Below are 27,297 nucleotides of genomic sequence, written 5' to 3'. Positions count from 1 at the left end.
CTTTGGACAAATGACAGGGACCCTAATCCTCAGAGAATCACTCTGATTTGAGGAAAAGATTTTAAGACTGATTCTGATCTAAAAGTTTTTCTCTCTCGTATCTCTGGCTGCCTTGTTCCCAACAGGAAAGAAAAAATTGATACGACCCTTGCTTTGATCAAAGATTATTCAACTGGCTCGGTCATCTTCATTCAAAAAATGGGCCCTTTCCACCTAAAATGGAATGAAACCAAATAACTGCTATTAATTAAAACTACAGTACAACTAGTAACCTCAACATTTAGCCAAAGTTGAAATCTTGATTAGAAAATGGAGGGGGAAAAAAAAGGAGAAACTCATTTAAAAAGTAAAAGACATACATAGGGCCTGTGCTGTTTAGAGATAAAATCAAGCAGTAAATGCTTTCATAATCCCACATCTGCCACAATTAGCTACTTTAAGCTACTTATAGTTCGCTATGAAGATTGTAAAGCAGTTATAATAGTCCTGACAATGTTAAGAGTTATATGAAGGTTAGCTATTACTGTCAATCCATATCCATCCCTACTCTACCTATTCAAGAACAATACAACTTACCAGATCAACTCTAAGAATATGCAGAAAAAGAATCCTCATTTTAAAACTGGAAATTGGATTAAATACTATGGTATTCAAGCTGTTCATAAAATTAGGTAGGATAAAGAGAAAAGAAAAATGTACAGTGCTAATCATCTAACACTAAATTTTAGAACCACAATAAATTTAAGGGAGAAAAGAGAAAATGAAATTGGGAGGTAAAAATAAATCATTCAAACAAATTTTAAATAAATAAATAAAACTTTCCACTTTCCACAGTACCTTTAATAAGTCGGTACCACTGTTTGCAGACAAGGGCTGCAGTTTTGTGTTCTTGGTATGGTGAAAGAAAGGACAGGATATACTCCAAAACCTCTTCTGGCAGCTCAGACATGGACCTATTATGTCTAGTCTCCTCAACCTCCAATACTGGGTGGGGCTCCTCATCTTGCTCCATTGTCCCTTCCAGCACAGTTTCTTCTTGGTCCACAGCCATGAAACTATCATCTTCACTGTCCGAGGAGCTGGCCATGACATTCCACTTGACAGCTACAGCGGGAAAGAAACAAACATCAGTATACACTGTCTGAAGTTCTGAAATAACTCAGGCAAGGCATCCAAGCTGTTCATGATTTCTTTTAGATGCTCAATCTGAAATCTGTCCTTTAGCACTTTCCCACACCAGTTGTGAGCCACCTTAATTTATCAAGTACAGCTCAAATACCAAGGCCATCCCAAATATCTAATAAATCCCTAAAGGCTTCTGATGGTATTTTTTCTCTCCACTGAAAACCAGAGTGACAGCCGAGTTCTGGTATAACCATAAAACCAAAAAACTTGTTCTCAACAACTCCTCTAACTCAAGGATCTGATTGGCAGACAGCAAAGGGAACAGTAACTAGCTTCCCTTGGCCAGTAATATGATTCAAGACCTCAAACTTAGAAGAAAACACTAACTGTGGGTCCTAAAAGAGTAAAAAGAACATTCTGAGGATATTGGAATAAGAAATGACAGTTTTTTTTAGTTTTTATACAAGGTAATTCACTTAAGAGGATAATAAATATTTCAGTAACAGGCTTAACTAGCTATAATACCAAACACAAGGCAATATTTATACTAGAAAACATCATAACAGATCCAAGGAGTGAAAAACTGGAAATAATACAAATGCCCACCACCAAAAGAACAGGTAGATTGTGGTACATTCACACAACAGAATACTATACAGCAAGGAACCACAGATACACACATGGATAAATCTCTTAAACATAATACTGAGCAAAGAAGACAAAATAGTACATACTACATGACCATGCTTATATCAAGTTCAAAACTAGGCAAAATTAATTTATGTTGTTGCAAGTGAGGATAGCGGTTACCAAAGGTAATGACTGGGAGGCTCCTGGGGTAGTGGTAAAGCTTCCTGATTGGGTGATGGTTACACAGATGTGTTCAGTTTGTGAAAAATTCACCCAGGTGAACACTTAATTCACTTCTCTAAAGTTTACCAAAATAAGCCACCATAGGGCTTCCCTGGTGGCGCAGTGGTTGAGAATCTGCCTGCCAATGCAGGGGACGCGGGTTCGGGCCCTGGTCTGGGAGGATCCCACATGCCGCGGAGTAGCTGGGCCCGTGAGCCACAGCTACTGAGCCTGCGCGTCTGGAGTCTGTGCTCCTCAACAAGAGAGGCCGCGACAGTGAGAGGCCCGCGCACCGCGATGAGGAGTGGCCCCTGCTCGCCACAACTGGAGAAAGCCCTCGCACAGAAACGAAGACCCAACACAGCCAAAAATAATAAATAAATAAATTTAAAAAAAAATAAGCCACCATTAACAGTTACCTCTAGTGGAGGTTAATTAATTTTTTTAAAAATATTATGGGTATTTTTAAATGTCTTTGTGCTACCTGTATTCCCTGAATTTTCTAGGAAGAGCACAAGTTAAAACACTCACAGAGGGACTTCCCTGGTGGTGCAGTGGTTAGGAATCCGCCTGCCAATGCAGGGGACATGGGTTTGAGCCCTGGTCTGGGAAGATCCCACATGCCGCGAAGCAACTAAGCCCGTGCACCACAGCTACTGAGCCTGCGCTCTAGAGCCCGTGAGCCACAACTACTGAGCCCGCGCCTAAAGCCCATGCTCTGCAACAAGAGAAGCCACCACAATGAGAAGCCCGCGCACCACAACGAACAGTAGCCCCCGCTCACTGCAACTAGAGAAAGCCGCACGCAGCAACAAAGACCCAGCACAGCCAAAAATAAATAAATTAATTTAAAATAAATTAAAAATAAATAAATAAAACATACACAGAGGCAGGCAATTCATTTATACCGCACCACTGATGTTTCATGCAAAGCCTGAGGTAAAAACATTAAAATGAAGGAAATAGGGTGATTTATGTAAGAAGTGTGTCACAGGTTAGATTCTAGAGGAAGCAGATGCTAAAATAAAATTAGGAATGAAAAAGGTTTAATGGGGAGAACTCTTATGAGAAGAAAAGAATAGGATTTAGCAGGAGGAGCCATCAGACCATGAGGCAGATCTGACAAAACCTGTACAACAGAGAGCTCGGGAGCAAGGACGGCCAGGTGGAGGACTCCAGTGTTGGGCAAGAAGGTGAGGCTCTTAGATCACTGCTCTGCTCACCACCACTGCCTGCCCTGAGAAGAGCATGATCTTGTTTCCAATGCTGTGGCAGACCCTGAAAGGACTAACAGCTTTCTTTTGCTACACTCCTTACAAACGGGCAGCAAGTCATTTCTTGAAGGGGCATCTGAGTTCATTTTATAATTTTTTAATACATCTATTCCCTTGACCATACACACCTACCCTGACCATTCACTATGCCATCCACCTTACAAATTTCCAGCATTCCCTCCAGCACTAACGAGAAGGATAAGAAATAACAGGAAGAGAAGAGTGACCCTGAAATATACTTTGGGGCCTTGAGAAAGATCTGAAATGTTCCAAAAGGTGAGGGGGGTGGTGGTGCGAGGAGAGCAAAGAAACCTCCAACCTTATCTCTACCACTCCTGTAATTCACATACTAATTATGTACAACATCTTAAAAACTGGAAGAATGATCACATTAAGAAAAACATGAGTCAAAACTCATGAAATTGCTCCCAACATAATTTATCTACAAAATTAGCTCATGATACTGCAATGTGTCCTAGCAAAGTGGCTGCTAGAATCTTGATGATGATGAACAACTGGTGGCTAATTAGAAGTAGGGGAGGGACGTCCCTGCTGGCACAGTGGTTAAGAACCCACCTGCCAATGCAGGGGACACAGGTTCGAGCCCTGGTCCGGGAAGATCCCACATGCCATGCAGCAACTAAGCCCGTGTGCCACAACTACTGAGCTTGTGCTCTAGAGCCTATGAGCCACAACTACTGAGCCCACGTGCCACAACTACTGAAGCCCACACGCTCTAGGGCCTGTGTGCCGCAACTACTGAGCCTGCGTGCTGCAACTACTGAAGCCTGTGTGCCTAGAGCCCGTGCTCCGCAACAAGAGAAGCCATCGCAATGAGAAGCCTGTGCACCAGAACGAAGAGTAGCCTCCACTCGCTGCAACTAAAGAAAGCCCACGTGCAGCAACGAAGACCCAATGCAGCCAAAAAAAAAAAGGTAGGGGAGTAGCCTAAATCCTCCTAGTTGGGGGAGAGTGGTGGTGGCAGAGGGAGGGCAGCAGCAATTTCCTCCATTCCTCAAAAGTAGAGAAGTATTGTGATAGGTTCACTATAAATTGTGTTAAATAAAAAATTCTAGATAGTTAGCCACATCTGCCCTACTTTCAGTGAACTGTTTTTCCACATGCTTAACTTGCTAGAGGAAGGCCTTTCCATTTCTAGCCCTAACTCCTACCCTAAAGAGAACAGTTACATATCAAAATGACTATACTACCCAAGGCAATCTACAGATTCAATGCAATCCCTATCAAATTACCAATGGCATTTTCCACAGAACTAGAACAAAAAATCTTAAATTTTTTAAAACAAAAATTAGAGAAACAAAAATTAGAGAAACAAAAGACCCTGAATAACCAACGCAATCCTGAGAAAGAAAAATGGAGCTGGAGGAATAAGGCTCCCTGACTTCAGACTATACCACAAAGCTACAGTCATCAAAACAGTATGGTGCTGGCACAAAAACAGAAATATAGATCAATGGAACAGGATAGAAAGCCCAGAAATAAACCCACACACCTATGGTCAATTAATCAACAACAAAAGAGGCAAGACTATACAATAGAGGAAAGACAGTCTCTTCAATAAATGGTGCTGGGAAAACTGGACAGCTATATGTAAAAAAGTGAAATTAGAACATTCTTTAACACCATACACAAAAATAAACTCAAAATGGATTAAAGACCTAAATATAAGATGGAATACTATAAAACTCTTAGAGGAAAACACAGGCAGAACACTCTTTGACATAAATCGCAGCAATATCTTTTTTGAGCCATCTCCTAGAGTAATGGAAATAAAAACAAAAATAAACAAATGGGACCTAATTAAACTCAAAAGCTTTTACACAGCAAAGGAAACCATAAACAAAACGAAAAGACAACCCACAGAATGGGAGAAAATATTTGCAAACTATGCAACCGACAAGAGATTAGTCTCTCTCTAAAATTTACAAACAGCTCATGAGGCTCAATATCAAAAAAACAAACAACCCCATCAAAATAAGGGCAACAGACCTAAATAGACATTTCTTCAAAGAAGACATACAGATGGCCAAGAGGCACATGAAAAGATGCTCAACATCTCTAATTATCAGAGAAATGCAAATCAAAACTACAATGAGATATCACTTCACACCAGTCAGAATGGCCATCATTAGGAAAAAAATCTATAGGGAATTCCCTGGTGGTCCAGTGGTTAAAACTCCATGCTTTCGCTGTCCAGGGCCCGGGTTCAATCTCTGGTCAGGGAACTAAGTTCCTGCAAGCTGCACGGCACAGCCAAACAAACAAATCTACAAATAATAAATGCTGAAGAGGGTGTGGAGAAAAGTGAACCCTCCTACACTGCTGGTGGGAATGTAAATTGGTACAGTCTATGGAGAACAGTATGGAGGTTCCTTAAACTAAAAATAGAGCTACCATATGATCCAGCAACCCCACTCCTGGGCATATATCCAGAGAAAAACATGGTTCAAAAGGATACATGCACCCCAGTGTTCACTGCAGCACTGTTTACAATAGCCGAGACATGAAAACAACCTAAATGTCCATCGACAGATGAATGGATAAAGAAGATGTGGTAGACATATACAATGGAATATTACTCAGCCATTACAAAGAATGAAATTATGCCATTTGCAGCAACATGGATGGACTTGGAGATTATCATACTAAGTGAAGTAAGTCAGACAGAGAAAGACAAATATCATATGATATCGCTTGTATGCGGAATCTTAAAAATAATGATACAAATGAACTTATTTACAAAACAGAAACAGACTCACAGACTTAGAGAATGAATTTATGGTTATGGGGGGGAGGGGGGAGGAGGGATAGATTGGGAGTTTGGGATTGACATGTACACACTGCTATATTTAAAACAGATAACCAACAAGGACCTACTGTCAGGGAACTCTGCTCAATATTCTGTAATAACCTAAACGGGAAAAGAATTTGAAAAAGAATAGACACATTTATATGTGTAACTGAATCACTATGCTGTACACCTGAAACTAACACAACATTGTTAATCAAATATACTCCAATATAAAATTTCTAAAAATCTTTTTAAAAAGAGTACAGTTACATAAAACAGAAAACAATAATTAGAATTTTTCTTGCCCCTCTCCCACAAAAGTGTCTTTTTCCACTGGAAAAAATATCACTTTCCACAATCCTTCTTACTCTTTCCCCTGCAAGTTATCATTTTTCATCTCCCATTGACTATATTCCTTTATTTATTGACTTCCTCATATATTTAACCCTCACTCAGCTCTGAAATTCACCAAGGAAAAGAGTCCAAAGAGACAGATTCCTTGAGTTCGGCTGCATCTTTCACATTTGAATTAAATATAGCATGTGAAATACAACTGCTCCCTTACACATCTTGACAGACTGTGAGCTGAGGGTCTGCTTCTGAACAAACTGAATCAATGAAGGCTGCAAAAGGTTATTTATATTACTATTTTTTCCCAAGCAAAATACATCGGTTTGGCTCAATAAAACAACTTCTTACTCTCTTTCCAAACCTTCTCAATTAGCAAACCTAAACAAAGGGACTCATACTTTTGTAATTCCAAGTTTTAAGCAATTCTCATTGTTCAACCATTTCACTGTCCATGAAAGCAGCAAACCTCATGCCCCCGAGGGCATGTTTGCTAACTTGGCTTTGAGCACAGATGCCAATGAGAACACACAGGTATGGGCTCAGATGCAAATCCTCTGTAATTACGTGCCCTGAACCAATTTGCACAGCCCTTCATTTTCATGTCCATGATTAGGTAATGAAATCGTCACTCATACTCCCAGAGGATATAGAGACACTTTGAAACAGTTTTTCATTTTTTCATGTCAAAAGGTGTACACTGGCCTGAGAGTCTGCTGCCAGACTCCTGAGCCATACCCAATGACCCTTTGCTGGGTCAAGAGGGATGGTACTGAAGAGAAACCATTTATTTGGCCCAGCTGTATCTTTTCCTTTGAAAAACTACTACACTATATCCAACTAAATACAAACCAATTTTTAAAACCCAAATATTTTGCCCTTCTGGAGTTTAAATTAATGTTAAGACTTTGAGACTGGGAGATCTGGCCACTGTTTCTAGGAATAATGATCTGTTACCCAGGCTAAGTCACACAGTTAAGACAGGAAAATCTCTCTACCCCTAAGTAATGAAAGTTCCCCACCTACTTCATAAAGATTCTGTAAAGACAGCAGATGGCAACAAACTCCTCTGAACTTATTGGAGGAAACAGATTAACTTGTGAAGGGTTAAAATCAATTCAAAGAAATTCAAGATGGGAATGAAACTACTTTGTTATCAATGTAACAATCACTGCCTAGTACAATATTTGACCAATTGTACCTTTGATTTCTACACAACTAGACATCTGACAATCCTCTTGGAGTAAACACATTTTCTTTTCTTAAGAAAATCAGAGTACACTTCACTTACCTGAAAGGAAATTGAACATTTAAAATACAATCAAGCTTATTCTTCACAATTTCAAAAGGTTAAAAAATGCAATTAAGGAAGAACCTCAATGATGATGGTAAAATAAAGCACTGAGACTTAACTAAAGAATGCGTAGCTGGATTGAATGGAAAGCACCCACAGTCATCCATCAGCATGAGGGCCTCTCAAGCTTCAGGGGCAAAGTAGCAACCCTGCACAGACATCATTATGAACTCATGAAGTTACCCACCCCAGCCACACTAATGGGAGCTAAGCATTTTTTAAAAAATGACTATACTACCCAAAGCAATCTACAGATTCAATGCAATCCCTATCAAATTACCAATGGCATTTTTTTACAGAACTAGAACAAAAAATCTTAAAATTTGTATGGAGACACAAAAGACCCCGAATAGCCAAAGCAGTCTTGAGGGAAAAAAACGGAGCTGGAGGAATCAGACTCCCTGACTTCAGACTATACTACAAAGCTACAGTAATCAAGACAATATGGTACTGGCACAAAAACAGAAATATAGATCAATGGAACAAGATAGAAAGCCCAGAGATAAACCCATGCACCTATGGTCAACTAATCTATGACAAAGGAGGCAAAGATATACAATGGAGAAAAGACAGTCTCTTCAATAAGTGGTGCTGGGAAAACTGGACAGCTACATGTAAAAGAATGAAATTAGAATACTCCCTAACACCATACACAAAAATAAACTCAAAATGGATTAAAGACCTAAATGTAAGACTGGACACTATAAAACTCTTAGAGGAAAACATAGGAAGAACACTCTTTGACATAAATCACAGCAAGATCTTTTTTGATCCTCCTCCTAGAGTAATGGAAATAAAAACAAAAATAAACAAATGGGACCTAATGAAACTTCAAAGCTTTTGCACAGCAAAGGAAACCATAAACAAGACGAAAAGACAACCCTCAGAATGGGAGAAAATATTTGCAAACGAATCAACAGACAAAGGATTAATCTCCAAAATATATAAACAGCTCATTCAGCTCAATATTAAAGAAACAAACACCCTAATCCAAAAATGGGCAGAAGACCTAAATAGACATTTCTCCAAAGAAGACATACAGACAGCCACGAAGCACATGAAAAGATGCTCAACCTCACTAATTATTAGAGAAATGCAAATCAAAACTACAATGAGGTATCACCTCACACCAATTAGAATGGGCATCATCAGAAAATCTACAAACAACAAATGCTGGAGAGGGTGTGGAGAAAAGGGAACCCTCTTGCACTGTTGGTGGGAATGTAAATTGATACAGCCACTATGGAGAACAATATGGAGGTTCCTTAAAAAACTAAAAATAGAATTACCATATGACCCAGCAATCCCACTACTGGGCATATACCCAGAGAAAACCGTAATTCAAAAAGACACATGCACCCGAATGTTCATTGCAGCACTATTTACAATAGCCAGGTCATGGAAGCAACCTAAATGCCCATCAACAGACGAATGGATAAAGAAGTTGTGGTACATATATACAATGGAATATTACTCAGCCATAAAAAGGAACGAAATTGAGTCATTTGTTGAGACGTGGATGGATCTAGAGACTGTCATACTGAGTGAAGTAAGTCAGAAAGAGAAAAACAAATATCGTATATTAACGCATGTATGTGGAACCTAGAAAAATGGTACAGATGAGCCGGTTTGCAGAGCAGAAGCTGAGACACAGATGTAGAGAACAGACATATGGACACCAAGGGGGGAAAACTGCGGTGGGGTGGGGATGGTGGTGTGCTGAATTGGGCGATTGGGATTGACATGTATACACTGATGTGTATAAAATTGATGACTAATAAGAACCTGCAGAAAAACAACTAATACTAAACTTTCCTTGGGTTATTTGTATGGAAATATGTTAATATAAATGTTTCAGATATTACATGAAATTTCTAAAAATCGTATGTTCTGGTATAATGTTATAAGTCGTAATTCTAGTCATTACTTTAAAATGTATATCTCAGAAATAACTAAATTTCCTTGTCAATTGCATTATTATCAACTTTCATCAAATCTTTAACCGTGGTCATTTTTAAGTCTTTTGTCATTTACAGACAGTTCTGTGTGTACTCTGATGCTTTTGCAAAAATGTTCCTTGTTTCATCTTCAAGGAGTTCATGGAAAAGACTCTGACAAGCACCGGTTTCTGGTAACTGACTATACTGCTGAACTGAATGAATAAGCATTTTCAGAACTCTAATGGAAAACTGATGAATTCATAAAAGTACTAACAAAAGATCAAGATGAAAAAAAATTAATTACATGGGACTGAGTGAACTGATGAGGATGATTATAATTTTTGTGACTTTCTGTTTGAATTAAAAAAAAAAACCCACAAGGACTCAGAGGCAAAAAATATACAAATCAATTTGCACTGCAAAGTAAAGGACCTGTTACAGTGGAGCATTACTGGACTGAATATCAATATTCTGACATAGCATTAGTGTGTTTCGTGTTTGGTAATTGCAATCATTGTTGCTTTTGTTGTGGTCATCCATTTCAAATGCTTTGTGTCAGTTTATTTATCTCTTGTAAAAATAAAATACAGTGTGTGTGGGGGGAAAAAAAAAAAAAAAAAAAAAGAAAATTTTTTTAAAAAGGGCAAAAACTGTTTTTTACTCGATGGGCATTTTACCACATGTACAAACTACTTAATATTTTATCTACATTAACAGAAGCTCATAATCTGGAGACTCCTTAGCTCCTGACAGTCAATGTTTTGATAAAAAAAAGTCTAGAAATAGAATAATTTGGCATAACTACTGTTGCTATTAGCAAACTGTGAGCTTTTTTGACAAGTAAATTCAGAGAGCTGTTTCTAGAAAGCATTCCAAATTTAATAACATATCAGCTGCAGTGAGGTTTGTTCTTTTTAAATGGTTAACTCATCTCTGTGTTATCCAAGTAAGAGTCCCTTTAATGAAACAGAAAAATAAAGTATTTCCCCAAACTACCCATCAGTATACTTTCTTATCATTCTTTGCAATGGCTGATGTTAAATGAAAGCATTTTATGACTGTTACAGAATAGTAGCAGAAATGTACAGTTCTCAGGGCCATTCCCCATATTCATATATAGCAGCCAAAGGATTTTACTAAGTATAAATGGTTGAGAAAAATGTACTGGTTTCAATCATCAATGAAGATATTCTAGGTTCTGAAAATTCCATATGGAGAACCATATACTCTAGGTTCAGCAAAATGTTTCATGTGGTATAAAATGAAAAAAGTATAACAAAACTTTAACACTAAAATTTATATTTCATGAGAGCTTGAATTTTTAGATTTTAAGAGAAGACAATAATAATATACAAAGTATAGAGTAATTCTAATTGTAATAATTTAACTGTAGGACTTCCCTGGTGGCACAGTGGTTAAGAATCCGCCTGCTAATGCAGGGGACACGGGTTCGAGCCCTGGTCCGGGAAGATCCCACATGCCACGGAGCAACCAAGCCCGTGTGCCACAACTACTGAGCCTATGCTCTGGAGTCCGAGAGCCACAACTACTGAGCCGGCGTGCCACAACTACTGAAGCCCGTGCGCTTAGAGCCCATGCTCCGCAGCAAGGGAAGCCACCTCAATGAGAAGCCCGCGCACCACAACGAAGAGTAGCCCCCGCTTGCTGCAACTAGAGAAAGCCCACGCACAGCAACGAAGACCCAACGCAGCCAAAAATAAATAAATAAATTTATAAAAAATAATGATAAACAGAATACAGAGCCCAGAAAAAAAAAATAATGATAATAATTTAACTGTAACAGTGATTTTAAACAAAAGGCTTTCATTTGAAGTGTAGTACAAATCAGAGGAGAGTTAGAGAAAAGGTGCATTAAAAGGTGCAATTTTCTAGACTTGGAAATTATTTTCCTCTTGAAAATAATTATTTAGGAAAGTAAGAAAATGCAAAAGAGGCAAATAACCATACTGTAACAGTAGTAAACTGTGTTAACTCAAAACTGACTGCACCAGGCTGCAGAAACGCTCAAAGCACACCTACCTCTCCCTCTGTGCTTCCACAATACTAAGTACCTGCCTTCATACTAGCAATTACTATACTGTTGTCTGTCTGCCTCCTCCTCTCCCCTTAGGGCACAAAAGAAAATAATTCTATTTCTTGCATCCATATACACACTCAGCAAAAGGCTGCTGAATGAATAAGCAAACAAAGTTTTATGAATTCATTTTAGAGTCAACAACAAAACCTAAATGTTCATTTCTAGATATTCTGATTGAAAAAAGCAGAAACTTCGTATCAAAAATTTAAATGAAAAATAATAAAATCACAGATTTCAGATGGTTAAAGACAAATAAAACTAGAGGGTAACAATGGGGCATAAGGGACTTCCCTGGCAGCCCAGTGGTTAAGACTCCATGCTTCCACTGCAGGGGGCACGGGTTTGATCCCTGGTCAGGGAACTAAGATCCTGTAAGCTGCGTGGTGCAAAAAAAAAATTTTTTTTAATTTTAAAAATTAAAAATAAATAAAATGTATAGTACTTAAGCAAATCATTACTATTTTTAAAAAATATTTATTTATTTATTTGGTTGCACCGGGTCTTAGTTGCGGCACGTGGGCTTCTCAGTTGCAGCATGCGAACTCTTAGTTGTAGCATGCATGTGGGATCTAGTTCCCTGACCAGGAATGGAACCCGGGCCCCCTGCATTGGGAGTGCAGAGTCTTAACCACTGCGCCACCAGGGAAGTCCCAAGTCATTACTATTTTTAAGATGTTCTGATTTTTCTGCCATTATGTACCCTCATTCTGAAAACAAGGGAGGAGTATGCAAAACCACTGCATACCAGGATTCTCTTAGCCTTTTGGGGAAAGGTTCTATGACAATGGTTCCCAGACCTCTGAATTTCACAGACCAGCAAGTTTTTTGAACTGAGATAGGGTCGACAACTTTTTATTTTCCCAAATAAGGCAGAAAAAAAAAAAAAAAACTACCTACCCACACCCACAAATCCTACCATCTAATATCGTCATAGTTTCATAAAATGACGTTTAAAAACCTGAACAAGTTGGAAGATCATAATCTCTGAATAAAGGCTTTTCCTTCCAAGAAAGGAAACCTTATAAACACACGCATGCACAAACTCTCAAGACAATATGAACCTGAACCAATATTTTTGGGACTACTATTTCACTACTATGTCAGGCTATTTCATTTTACTAGTTATTTACTTTGTGGAAAAAAATCTCATAATTTAAACAAGTTATACAGTCTGAAATTTTTTAAAGGCTAATTTAAATTAAAACTCCCAGCATGCTGGGAAACCATTTCCAAATGCTAGAAAAAGAGAGACAATGATGGCTACTGGCAAGAATGCGTGAAAGATGAATGTAACCTGATTTCTTTTAGAAATAGCTTAGCTGCTCTTTTGTCTCATTGGCTGGTGAATTTATAATGCTTTTTTACTCATGTGTTTCCCCCACTAAGTTCTTAAGGTCTGTATTTTTAACAAGACTTAACTGTAGCACCTTTTTTTCTTTTAAACTGCAATGGAATATATCAAATTTTATTACTGTTATTAGGGATATTACAGTCAAACCATAGAGCTTCAAAACTTCCCATAGAAGCTAAAGTTTAAAACATAAGATGCTATTTTATGACACATTAAAAAAAAAAAAGAAAAAAGAGAAAGGAAAAAAAGGAACAAGTCCAAACCTCATTCCAAAATGATCTAAGTTAGAAAACTCTTCAAAATCCAGAGGAAAGTCTATGAAATAATAAGGAAAACAAAAGTCTCCCCTGGGTTAAGGATGGTTAAAGCAATCATCACTTCATGGTTTCAGTTTTAAGAAGGGCTAACATCTTTCTAGTTCAGTCATCCACTGCAGATCTATTTCAATGGCAGGAAGAAATTTTTTTTTAAGTTTTATTTTATTATTATTATTATTTTTGGCCATGCCGTGCAACTTGAAGGATCTTTGTTCCCTGACCAGGGATCAAACCCGTGGCCCCTGCAGTGGAAGTGCAGAGTCCTAACCACTGGACCGCCAGGGAATTCCCAGAAGGAATAATTTTTTAAAAATCAAATTCATTTTACTTTGCATAATCAGCTCTGTATCATTAAATGAATATTTTCCCCAAAATTAAAAAAAAATAACAGCAATTGATTTTAAGTTTCTTTTAAACATATCAACGTATCTTATACAAGTATTTCTGCTATTGCACAGAACTTCTTGTATAGCTGATCCTTGAACAAGGCGGGAATTAGGGGCGTCTACCCTCCTCCACTCAGTTGAAATCTGCGTATAACTATTGGGTTGGCCAAAAAGTTCCTTCAGTTTTTAAGTAAAAATAAAAGACACATTTTTCATTTTCACCAAGAACTTTACTGAACAATGTATTCACCATTTTGTTCCACTACCTTCTGCCATTTTTCAGGCAACTTCATAATTCCATCTTCCCAAAACTTTTTATCTTTTTGAGCAAAGAACTGTTCCAGGTGTCTTTTACAGTCTTCCAGGGAATTGAAATTTTTCCCATTAAGAGAATTTTGTAAAGATTGAAATAAATGGAAATCTAAAGGTGCAATGTCTGGTGAACAGTGGATGAATCAGAACTTCCCAGCCAAGCTGTAACAGTTTTTGCCTGGTCATCAAAGAAACATGCAGTCTTGCATTATCCTGATGGAAGATAATGCATTTTCTGTTGACTAATTCCAGACGCTTTTCGACAACTGCTGCTTTTGGTTGGTCTAACTGGGAGCAGTACTTGTTGGAATTAATCATTTGTTTTCAGGAAAGAGCTCATAATAGAGGACTTCCTTCCAATCCCACCATATACACAGCATCACCTTCTTTGTTTTTTGGGTTTTTTAAAATAAATTTATTTATTTATTTTTGGCTGCATTGGGTCTTCGTTGCTGCGCGCGGGCTTTCTCTAGTTGCAGCAAGCGGGGGCTTCCCTTTGTTGCGGACCATGGGCTCTAGGTGCATGGGCTTCAGTAGTTGTGGCTCGTGGGCTCTAGAGCGCAGGCTCAGTAGTTGTGGTGCGCGGGCCCAGTTGCTCCGCAGCATATGGGATCTTCCCAGACCAGGGCTCGAACTGTGTCCCCTGCATTGGCAGGTGGATTCTTAACCACTGTGCCACCAGGGAAGTCCCAACATCACCTTCTTTGGATGAAGACCAGCCTTTGGTGTGGTTGATGGAAGTTCATTTCACTTGCCCCATGATCTCTTCTGTTCCACATTATTGTACAGTATCCACTTTTCATCGCCCGTCACAATTTGTTTTAAAAACAGAACATTTTCGTTACGTTTAAGTAGAGAATCGCATGCGGAAATATGGTCAAGAAGGTTTTCTTCACCTAACTTATACGGAACCCAAACATCAAAGCGATCAACATAACCAAGCTAGTGCAAATGATTTTCAACACTTGATTTGGATAGTTTGAGCATGTCGGTTATCTCTTGCGTGCTATAACGTTGACTGTTTTCAATTAATGTCTTGATTTGATCGCTATCAACTTCACCTGGTCTACCCGACCGTGGAGCATCGTCCAGCGAGAAATCTCCAGCACGAAACTTCGCAAACCACTTTTGACGCATTTGATCAGTCACAGCACCTTCTCCGTACACTGCACAAATTTTCTTGTGAGTTTCAGTTGCGTTTTTACCTTTCTTGAGATAATAAAGCATAATATGTGCCGAAAATGTTGCTTTTTTTCTTCCATCGTCAATATTCAAATGGCTACACAAAAATTCACCAATTTTGATGGTTTTTTTTTTAAGTGCACGCTGATATGACAGCTGCCACAATACAATCTAACAAAATTGTTTTGAATCAAGTTAAAGACAACTAAGTGCTACTAGAGCCATCTTACGGAAACGCCCAACGAACTTTTTGGCCAACCCAGTAACAGCCCTCCTTATATGCGGTTCCTCCATATCCACCCCCAGATGGTGTACTACTGTAATATTTACTACTGGAAAAAGAAAATCCCTGTATAAGTGGTCCTGTGCAGTTCACACCTGTTGCTCAAGGGTCAACTATATAAGTATTTCCTTCTTCTTCAGAAGAAAAAGTTCATACAGAAGAAGGAAAATTTCAGTAATGTATTGGATTTGGTGGTACTGACTTGCCGTTTGACTCAGCAAGTTAATTTTCAGGTATCTTTCCAACACAAACATCTATACATGTGCACAAGTGGAGGTTTGTTAAATCTTCTCTGTAATGACAAAAACTTGCAACTACCTAAAAGTCCATTAATAGGACTTCCCTGGTGGTCCCGTGGTTAAGACGTAGCTCTTCCACTGCAGGCGGCACGGGTTCAACGTCTGGTCGGGGAAGTTCTGCATGCTGCGCAGAGCGGCCAAAGAGGAATACGAAAGTCCATTAATGGAAGAATGGCTATGTAAATTATGCTATATCTAAGCTACAGAATTTAAAGCACTAGTTTTTTAAAATGTGGGTATGCCAGCATATATTGGCATGAAGAGATCTCCAAAAACTGCAAAATAATATGATTAATACCACTTATGTTAAATAATAAATCAATGGCTGCCCATCAGAATCGTCTGAGAACTATTAAAATTCAGATTCTTAAGCCCATTCAAGCCAATCTAATCAAAATCTCTGGGGGGTTGGATCCCAGGCATTTTTATTTTTAAGGGAGCACCTGAACAACTCTTTCACAGCCAGTTCAACAACAACAACAAAGGAACAAATCAAAATTGTATATCCACATAGGTATCTATATCTATATATATATGCATAGAAAAATGATCTAGAAAGACACACGTCAAAGTTAGGAGCAGCACCTCTGAAGAGGGAAAGAAGGAGGCTTTGCCTTTTTAAAATTAATTTTTAACAGCCAAATATTGATATATCATACAGACAAAACCATAGAGAGGTACAGCCACAGTGGGAAACAGTATGACAATTTCTCAAAAAAATCAGTCAGAATTACCATATGATCCAGCAACTTCACTCCTGGATATATACCCAAAAGAACTGAAAGCAGGGACTCAAACAGGTATATGTATACCCATGTTCATAGCAGCGCTGTTCACAACAGCAAAAAGGTAGAAACAACTCAAATGTCTATCAGTGGATAACGGATAAACAAAATGTAGTACACACACGTAACAGAATATTATTTAGCCTTAAACCGGAAGGAAATTCTGACACATGCTACAAGGAGAAGCCTGAAGACATTATGCTAAGTGAAACAAGCCAGACATGAAAAGATAAGTACTACATGATTCCGATTATGTGAGGTACCTAGAGTACTCAAGTTATACAGCAAAGTAGAATGGTGGTTGCCAGGGGAGCTAGAGGGTGGGGAGAACAGGGAATTTTTGTTCAATGTGTATGGAGTTTCAGTCAGGGAAGATAAAAACATTCTGGGATGAATAATGGTGATGGTTGCACAATAATGTGAATGTACTCAATGCCACTTTACAGTTAAAAATGATTAAAATGGTAAACTTCATGTTATATAAATTTACCACAATTTTTAAAAACTGCATAGGACTTCCCTGGTGGTGCAGTGGTTAAGAATCCTCCTGCCAATGCAGGGGACATGGGTTCGAGCCCTAGTCCAGGAAGATTCCACATGCGGTGGAGCAACTAGGCCTGTGCACCACAACTACTGAGCCCACACGCCACAACTACTGAAGCCCGCGCACCTAGAGCCCGCACTCTGCAACAAGAGAAGCCACTGCAATGAGAAGCCCACGCACCGCCACGAAGAGTAGCCCCCGCTCACCACAACTAGAGAAAGCCCGCACGCAGCAACGAAGACCCAATGTAGCCAAAAATAAATTTTAAAAAAATTTTAAAAAATGAATTTTTAACAAACAAATATACATATATATTCCTAAGCAATACACTGCTTAGTTGTTAAACGTAGCTGCAGTTCATTTTCACTGCAGTGTAAAACCTTGTTGTATCAGTCATAATTTATCCTTGTTGAATGAACTCAGTTGTTTCCAATGTTTTGCTCTTATGAAATAATGAGCATTTTTTAGCTTCTCTAGAATAGTGGCTTTCAAATTTTGACAGCAACCACAATAAGAAAATACATTTCACCTCACAAATCAGTCTACCCACACATACACAGATACATAGCTAGGAATAAGTTTCACAACATCATACCCTTACAGTAAAGTACACTGATATTTTCTATTGTATTTACCAGTTAAGAAAATTGTTGGTCAAATGCCACTAAATTGTCTTCATTCTAATGGGCTGCAAGCCACAGGCTGAAAAACAACGTTCTAGAGTACATATTTAGGAGTGAAATTGCTGGGTGTAGGTTATACATCTTTACTAGATAATGTCAAACTGTCTTTCAAAGTGACTGTTCCAATTTACACTCCCACCTGCAGTGTATGCAGCAAGTGACTTTAATTTGACTTGATTTTAAAATCATGAAGGGGCTTTAAAAGTCTAGCACATGCGGGGCTTCCCTGGTAGCGTAGTGGTTGAGACCCTGCCTGCCAACACAGGGGACACGGGTTCAAGCCCTGGTCTGGGAAGATCCCACGTGCCGCGGAGCAGCTGGGCCCGTGAGCCACAGTTACTGAGCCTGCGCGTCTGGAGCCTGTGCTCCGCAACAAGAGAGGCCGCGATAGTGAGAGGACCACGCACCGCGATGAAGAGTGGCCCCCGCTCGCCACAAGTAGAGAAAGCCCTCGCACAGAAACGAAGACCCAACACAGCCATAAATACATAAATAAACAAATACTTTAAAAAAGTCTATCAAATGCTTTTGCTCAATTATTAAAGTATCATGTTTCCTGTTAGTCTATTGGTGAAATGTTATATTAATTGATTTTTTAAAAATATTTATTTATTTATTTGGCTGTGTTAGATCTTAGTTGCGGCCCGCGGGGCCTTAGTTGCAACATGCGGGATTCGCTGCAGCATGCAGGATCTAGTTCCCTGATCAGGGATTGGAACCCGGGCCCCCGGCATTGGGAGCGCAGAGTCTTAACCATAGGACCATCCTACTAATTGATTTTCTAATGTTAAAACAAGCTTGCATTCCTCAGATAAACTGAATTAGGCCACAGTTTATTATATGTTTTACAATGCTAGATTCATTCTGCTAATGTTTAGTTTAGGATTTTTGCATCTATGTTCATGAGAGACACAACATATAATTTCTTTCTTGTACTGTCCATTCCTGGTTTTGGAATCAAAATCATGCTAGTTTCATAAACTGATTTGGGGACTGTTCCTTTCCCCCCATTCTCTGGAAGAGTTTACATAAAACTGGAATTATCTGTTCCTAGAATATTTGGCAGAAATTGCTTGCAAATCTATATAGGCCTGGAGTTTTCTTTTTTTTAAAGAAAGTTTATTTATTTATTTATTTATTTATTTTTTTGGCTGCGTTGGGTCTTCGTTGCTGCACGCGGGCTTTCTCTAGTGGCGGCAAGCGGGGCTTTCTCTTCGTAGCGGTGCGCAGGTTTCTCATTGCGGTGGCTTCTCTTATTGCGGAGCACCGGCTCTAGGCGCGCGGGCTTCAGTAGTTGTGGCACGCGGGCTCAGTAGTTGTGACTCATGGGCTCTAGAGCGCAGGCTCAGTAGTTGTGGCGCAGGGGCTTAGTTGCTCCGCAGCATGTGGGATCTTCCCGGACCAGGGCTCGAACCCGTGTTCCCTGCGTTGGCAGGTGGATTCTTTTTTTTTTTCTTTTTTTTCTTTTTCTTTTTGGCTGCATTGGGTCTTTGTTGCTGTGCGTGGGCTTTCTCTAGTTGTGGCGAGCAGGGGCTACTCTTCGTTGCCGTGCGCGGGCTTCTCATTGTGGTGGCTTCTCCTGTTGTGGTTGTGGCTCACGGGCTCTAGAGCGCAGGCTCAGTAGCTGTGGCCCACGGGCTTAGTTGCTCCGTGCCATGTGGGATCTTCCCGGACCAGGGCTCGAACCCATGTCCCCTGCATTGGCAGGCGGATTCATAACCACTGCGCCACCAGGGAAGCCCCTGCAGGCGGATTCTTAACCACTGCCCCACCAATGAAGTCCCTGGAGTTTTCTTTGTGAGACTTTTCCGTCCACTGATTCCATTTCTTTTGTAATAGGACTACTTGAGTTAGTCTCACTAGCCAGAATCAACTATAGCTTTTATTACCATACAATTTAAACTTAAACTAGTGACAAAACATAGAGGTGAGCTACACGGATGCCATCTAAGCAATGGGTAAATGCCCTTGAACAAGTTTTATCTGTTCTGAAAACTTTCAATTTATGATGAGCCAACTAACCTCTTCTAATCTCCAACAGACGTCACCAAAAAGTCTGTTCACTTACACAGCCCCCACGTCTATGACCTGCTTCTTCTCCACTGGATTCCTTTCTTCCCCACTACATTGTACACTCCTTGAGATTAGAGACTAAGTCATATTCATCTTTGTACATCTAGCACATTAGTAGTTACCTTATCAATATAAATACTTTTTTAATGAATGAAGATCACAAGGTCCCTTACTGAAGAGCTTAATGTTAGTGACTCACTTCTGGGTTGCCAAGTGTACTCCTGAAGCGTTTAGTGTTGAAGAACTCATATCAGACCATTCTTTCACATGGCCCTCCTTGTGACCAAAAGCACATCTACTAAGACAGTTTGCCTTAGTTGGTAGTACGATATAAAATAGGTTCTTCTTCACTGATGAAGCTACTGAAATAAAAATAAATCTTGAACTACTTGCTGCACCTGAACTCCTTGCTAACCAAATGAGTCAACTAAGTATAAAACTGTAAAATGAACAATAGGGATGACACTTTAAAATGATCAGGGGGAAAATGCCAGGATATTATTCTATGACAGATTACAAATAACTGCCATCATTCAATCATAGATTATAAGACACCTGGAATTTTTGAAGACATACTAATCCTTATGGAAATCTGCATGTTGCCAAGGGCCTAGCTGAAAAAACAAACAAATAAGCAAGCCCCCACTCCCTTGCCCCAAACTGCTAATTTTTAATAGTGCTAAGTCCCAAAAGAAAAACATTAAAGGGAGGCCACAAAGAATGATAAGCATTAGAATCATAGCACTGGGACTTCCCTGGTGGTCCAATAGTTAAGACTCCTCGCTTCTACTGCAGGGGACGCAGGTTCGATCCCTGGTCAGGGAACTAAGATCCCGCATGCCGCACAGTGGAGCCAAAAAAAAAAAGAATCATAGCACTTTAGAAGTGGGACTTAAAGTCATTTTGGCCAAACCATTTTTAAAAGCATTTTAAAATTCAAGTAAAACTTACTATCCCGATCCACATTTGTCAAAACCCACAGAACTTTACAGCACAGAGTCTTAATGTATGCAAATTTAAAAAAAATTTATTAGGAAGGAGTGAGACTATGACTAAAGAATCTAACTGTATTACAAATATATAAAACAGTCATGAGTGGATGAAAAGTTGCTGACTACATGAGTGGCATCTGTAACACTAAATGCAAAAGGAACTGCATGTAAGCACTAGACTCTACTTGAACTCGTTTCCCACAGAAACACAATTAATTCTAATATAGCTATATATGTATAATGAAGCTGAACAATTAGTAGATGAATGGTGGATGGCAGGAGCCAAACTTCTCACTGTTGGAGTGGGAATTTACAGACCAGTGAGGGAAGGAGTGTAGAATGATCATGCGATAATAGATCAGAGCAGAGATACAATACAGTATAGATGATTACATATAGAAATATTTATAGATTTATATATACACAGGGGTTAGTATATATACATATATATCCTTGCACTGTCAGCTGAGAGGGCCTAGAAGCAACAACACCCCCAGTAGTAGCAATAAGTATATCTAGCACCCAGATCCTGATTTTCTTTTTTTCTTTTTTTGGGCTGCACTGGGTCTTCATTGCCGCGCGCGGGCTTTCTCTAGTTGCGGCGAGCGGGGGCTACTCTTCATTGCGGTGCGCGGGCTTCTTATTGTGGTTGCTTATCTTGTTGCAGAGCAAGGGCTCTAGGCGTGTGGGCTTCAGTAGTTGTGGCACATGGGCTCAGCAGTTGTGGCTCACGGGCTCTAGAGCGCAGGCTCAGTAGTTGTGGTGCACGGGCTTAGTTGCTCCAAGGTGTGTGGGATCTTCCTGGACCAGGGCTTGAACCCGGGTCCCCTGCATTGGCAGGCGGGTTCTTAACTACTGCACCACCAGGGAAGTCCTCTGATCTTGATTTCTAATACCATTTTCCAATAAAAGGAACAATGGCTGCTTGGTGAAATGGCAGAACTAGGACTAGGACAGGAACTATACACGATGAGCCTGAATAATTCTGTAGTGCCAGAAAGCAAGGATGTGATTCAAAAACAAAACATTTATGGGATTATATCAAAAGAATGTAACAGACAAATGAAAGAACTCCTGATGGCCAAAGCTGAAACAATTTGAGCACAAAATAAATATCCATGAGTTCATACTAATATAAATGATTGAAAAAGGGGCGGGAAAAAAAAAAAGAAGAGGGGAGAGAAATCTCCCTTGCAAATTTCCGAATGATTCATGTAGATTCTCCCCCTTCCAGTAGCTGTGGCTTAATTTCCCTCATCTTCCTAATTTGTCTCCACCTAGGTAAAATTCTTATTAGCATACAATGTAGCTTGATACTAAGCTAGTTTTACAGTGGATAGAAAATAATTTTTTTTTCTTCAGCTAAGACAACAAAAGAGATGATTTACTGTACATGTGTTATATTCAACCACACTGAGAACAGAACTAGTCCAGAATGTAACAGGTCCAGGACAAAGGACCAAAGGGGACTGATTTGGTATGAGCACGAAGGGTCTCTCAAATGTGGTGGAAGCAATCAGATGGCAATGGATGCTCTAGATCCACTGAGACAAGTTCTAGATGTTAGGCATGCAATCCAACAATTTGCACCAGTGTCCCTGGCCTCTGGTTTTCCTTGTTTCTGCTCCTGTGGCTTCCATGCTGCACAAGCTAGCGGTTTATCTGGACCTCTGCCTCATCTTTCTTCTTTTGTGCCTGTTCACTTCTTCCTCCACTTGACTCTCAGAGCACCCAAGTTTCTAAGAAGATGGCATTAAGGCCGAGAGAGCTAGAAAATAATTTCAACCAGAAGAGTGCTGCATAACTTCATTCTTTATACCTTGGGCAAATAAAACTTTCATGTATATCTATGCCAGGAAATTCACAATGGGGAAATGAAGGTTAAAAATAAAGAAATGAAAACCAACCAGTACTTTCCATTACAAGGCATCAAGATAGCACCCAAGACCTCACTTCCAACTGTCATGTGATTGCCAATTTGTTTACCCCCCCAAGCGTTCCTTTACATTTGCACACCCAGAACTAGACTGCTAGTTTAAGTAGCTGACTTAAGAATTAAATAAGTAAATCACAAAACCCTTGCTTACAAACTATTCTTCCCTTTGCTGAAGTGAGCTATCAACATTTATTAATATATATTCAGTTTCTGTGCAAATAAAAACTCAAAATATAGATAGTAAAAGAGCTGTATGACAAAAGCATATCAATATTAAGGAGGCAAGGCCTCAATTGACCCCTTTGAGAGGATTTTCCGAAGCTCAATTTTGATCACATTATTAAGCAAACTCTTAAGATCTTCTATTCATTTCCTTCGGGAATAGTCCTGAAATGATAAAAACATAAAATACTGATGAGGAACTCTTATTACCGTCTGTTAGGACTGAATGTTTGTGTCCCCCCTCAAATTCATATGCTAAAGTCCTAACCCTCAATGTAATGGTTATTTGGAGATGGAGCATTTGGGAGCTAATTAGGGTTAGGTGAAGTCATGAGGGTAGGGCCATTATAATGGATTAGTGCCCTTACAAGAAGAGACACCAGAGAGCTTGCTCACTCTTTCCCCAAAGTGGTCATGTGAGAGTACAAGAAGATGGCAGCTACCTACAAACGAAAAGAAGAAGCCTCAGAATGACAACTGCTTTGCCAGCACCTTGATCTTCAACTTGCCAGTCTTCAGAACTGTGAGAAATAAATTTCTGTTGTTTAAGCCAACTAGCCTATGGTATTTTGTTATGGCAGCCTCAGCTAAGACACCTTCCCTCTAAAACACCCCATAACGAAAATGTAAACAGAAGTAGGTAGGAAGTAATAAATAAACTAACATTTTCAAGGACTTCAAGGGGGGACTGCCCTGGCAGTCCAGTGATTAAGACTATGTGCTTCCACTGCAGGGGGCGTGGGTTTGATCCCTGGTGGGGGAACTAAGATCCCACACACCTCCCCGCAGCCAAAAAAAAAAAAAAAAAAAAGAAATCAGGCAAACCCATAAAAAAATAAATAAATAAAGGACTTAGAGGAAATACATAGTATCAGTTACTGGTTATATCTCCTCATTTTTAATATTTAGTCACTTCTGATGCAGCATATTTTTTCCTTAGAAAAGATCCACTGATTTGGGAATGCCTTTGCTTCCCCCCAAAAGTTACTGATAAATTGATTGATTCTGGGATAATAAGCAGATATAGGGAGGGGGAGGGAAACAAATGATATCAAAATGTCACTGCCATCTTCAGTAAATTTAACCTCACATACCGAGAGCTCTGCTTATACTTAAAAATGATATTGCATTTATAGGTTAAAACTTTAAAATTTCTCCAACACAGCAGGAAAGCAGACTGCTATTATTACTATTATTACTATTGAATGAAGGAAGATCAAATATATGTATTTCTCTCCAAAAAAAGAACATTTATGGAATAGATGAAAAGATTTAATGGAAGAAACTCTGATATGTCACCTGGACAGAAAGTAAATAGTTATCCTCCTGAACCCTGGAAAATATATCTTATTTGGTTTAATTCTTCCTATCAGAAATATGAACATTTTAATAAAATGAATGAAATTACCAGGTAATATAAAATAAATATACCAGTCATTTTGAGCTACTTGTTCCTGAAATAACCTAAACTCTTTTCCCATCTCTGGTCTTTGCTCTTGCTGGCCACCCCTCTTCCTCAAATCCCTTCTCCTACTTGCCTGTATGGCAAATTCCTATTCATTATTTGAGTTCTTTCTTTAGGAGGGGATTCTCCCATCCCCTCCAGCCAGTTAAGTATGCTTCTGGCCTTCTATTCATTTTGTACAGTATCTTCATTATCTTAGAGTTGTATAAATATTTGAGTCAGGTGGCCTATAAGACCTAAGTAACATTAGATAAATAATAGATAGTTTCTACTTTTCACCACTTCACAAGTTACAACTCTGCTCATTAATAACTTGCCTAATTAAAACCCATATTTCACATATTGTTGTTGCAGTTTCCAATAAAGTCCAGACAAAGGCAAGAGCACAAAAGGCAATCAAGATGCAACATGCACAGCCAGAATTTTGCTTTTAGGCAGACGATATGCCGTAAGATGCAAGATACAGGTCCAGGAACAAGTGAAAATTGCCAATGCCAACCGCCCTTTTATATGTGTTGTATCATATTGTATTCAGATGGATACTGTGATGGCTGAAAATCTTTAATACCCTAATTCAAATTTAAGAGTCCACATTTAAAAGGGTGGAGTCAGGGAAACTAATTTCTATCTTCGACTTTCTTTAAATTTGCTATAATCTCAGGGAAGCTGATTCTGCATACTGTATCAATTGTCTGGTTTAAAAAAAAACGAGAAATGTCAAAATGCAGTATTTTGTACCATTTTTATAAAAATAAGTGAAGACTGTGCAAAATACAAATGTATTCAAAGAAAGCTTATAATATTAAATTCCAGGTAGAAAGAAATATGTGATGGTGAGATTTTGTCCTTGGAGCCAAAGGTCAACTGAATGGTCTATCCTAAACAGCTGCCTTTAAATATTCTTTTTTAAAAAATTTCATAGAAATATAGTTGATTTACAATGTTCTGTTAGTTTCTAAATATTCTTTAAAAGAAGCCCATACATAAGAACATACTATAAAACTAAATGCCCCTAATTTCACTGCTTCACATTTACTATTCCAGATCAGTTTACAAATTCTAAAATCAAACTGACATACATTTATAGAATTCCCACCCACACAATAACATTACTATACAAAAGAAAGATAATACCTGGTTTGTGAGGAGTTATGTACTTCCCTGTTACTTCTTTTAAGCTGCAAACCATAGTCAAAACTTCAGACAGGAGAAATGTTAAATGGAGAGTACATGAAGATGAACCAAACAGACAAACAGGTATGCAGAAACATTCAACTTCTTTTATTCTTGTACAATGAAATTCTCTGGACGAAAGTAAACACCCATTAAATGGAGCTTCAGAAAGGAAAACAGTGATCTTGAGAAATTAACAAGAAGAAAATATTTGAAAACATAAAATTACCTAACTGTATAACAAGTTGGTGGCATAACACCACTGAGAGAGAAATTAGTTCAAGTAGCTTTAAAAAGCAGTGTTTCTTACTGCATATCTTTTGTGCGTTATATTTTAAGTACCAAAAAAATTCACAAAAAAAATAAAGCTGTATTCAGTAGTCTTACTTGTAGTAACAATATTGTCATTATTTTTTTTAAACTACTGCAGGTGCAGTGTAAAGCAAATAAATAATTATGTTTACTCCATTAAAAATCAAAAACAAAACAAAAACAAAAACCCAACATAAAAGAGATACAAGTATAAAATTAAAGAGATAAATAGGGGCTTTCCTGGTGGCACAGTGGTTAAGAATCCGTCTGCCAATGCAGGGGACACTGGTTCGAGCCCTGATCTGGGAAGATCCCACATGCTGCGGAGCAACTAAGCCCGTGCACCACAACTACTGAGCCTGTGCTCTGGAGCCCGCGAGCCTCGACTACTGAAGCCCGCGAGCCACGACTACTGAAGCCCGTGAGCATAGAGCCCGCGCTCCGCAACAAGAGAAACCACAATGAGAAGCCCGCGCACCGCAACAAAAAGTAGCCCCCGCTCGCCGCAACTAGAGAAAGCCCGCGCGCAGCAACAAAGACCCAACGCAGCCAAAAATAAATAAATAAATTTTTAAAAAAATTTTTTTAAAATGTGAATACACTTAATACCGCTGTACACTTAAAAACGGCTAAAATGGTTAATTTTATGTTATGTATATTTTACCACAATAAAAAAGAAGTATATTATGAGCTAGGCCAATTTAGATTGAAGGAAGACCATATTTTATTTTATTTTATTTTTTTAAAATTAATTATTTATTTTTGGCTGCGTTGGGTCTTTGTTGCTGCACGCAGGCTTTCTCTAGTTGTGGTGAGCAGGGGCTACTCTTAGTTGCAGCGTGAGGGCTTCTCATTGCGGTGGCTTCTCTTGTTGCGGAGCACGGGCTCTAGGTGTGCACACTTCAGTAGTTGTGGCTTGCGGGCTCTAGAACACAGGCTCAGTAATTGTGGCGCACAGGCTTTGTTGCTTCGTGGCATGTGGGATCTTCCCTGACCAGGTATCGAACCCGTGTCCCCTACAATGGCAGGCGGATTCTTAACCACTGCGCCACCAGGGAAGTCCCGACAATATTTTACTTATAGGTAAGAACTAAGGACAAAAGTTCCAAGTGGGAATTTCTGCTGATAACAGCAGAAATCCAAAGCTGAAAGCACGCTGACTGGCACACTAATGTAATT

The 27,297-nt window shown here is 39.1% G+C and overlaps 1 protein-coding gene across 1 annotated transcript in view; it reads right to left on the bottom strand.

Moving 5' to 3' along the window:
- FBXO42 (F-box protein 42) overlaps positions 1-27,297 on the bottom strand; it is an 84,470-nt gene that overhangs the window by 40,967 nt on the left and 16,206 nt on the right. Inside the window, exon 2 of the mRNA XM_061187068.1 lies at positions 838-1,104. Coding sequence (XP_061043051.1) covers positions 838-1,087 — 250 coding nt within the window. The 5' untranslated portion in view covers positions 1,088-1,104. The remainder of the gene's footprint in view (positions 1-837; positions 1,105-27,297) is intronic.

Source organism: Eubalaena glacialis, chromosome 3, assembly GCF_028564815.1.
Source record: "Eubalaena glacialis isolate mEubGla1 chromosome 3, mEubGla1.1.hap2.+ XY, whole genome shotgun sequence".
Taxonomy (NCBI): domain Eukaryota; kingdom Metazoa; phylum Chordata; class Mammalia; order Artiodactyla; family Balaenidae; genus Eubalaena; species Eubalaena glacialis.
This window is presented reverse-complemented; position numbering and strand designations above follow the sequence as displayed.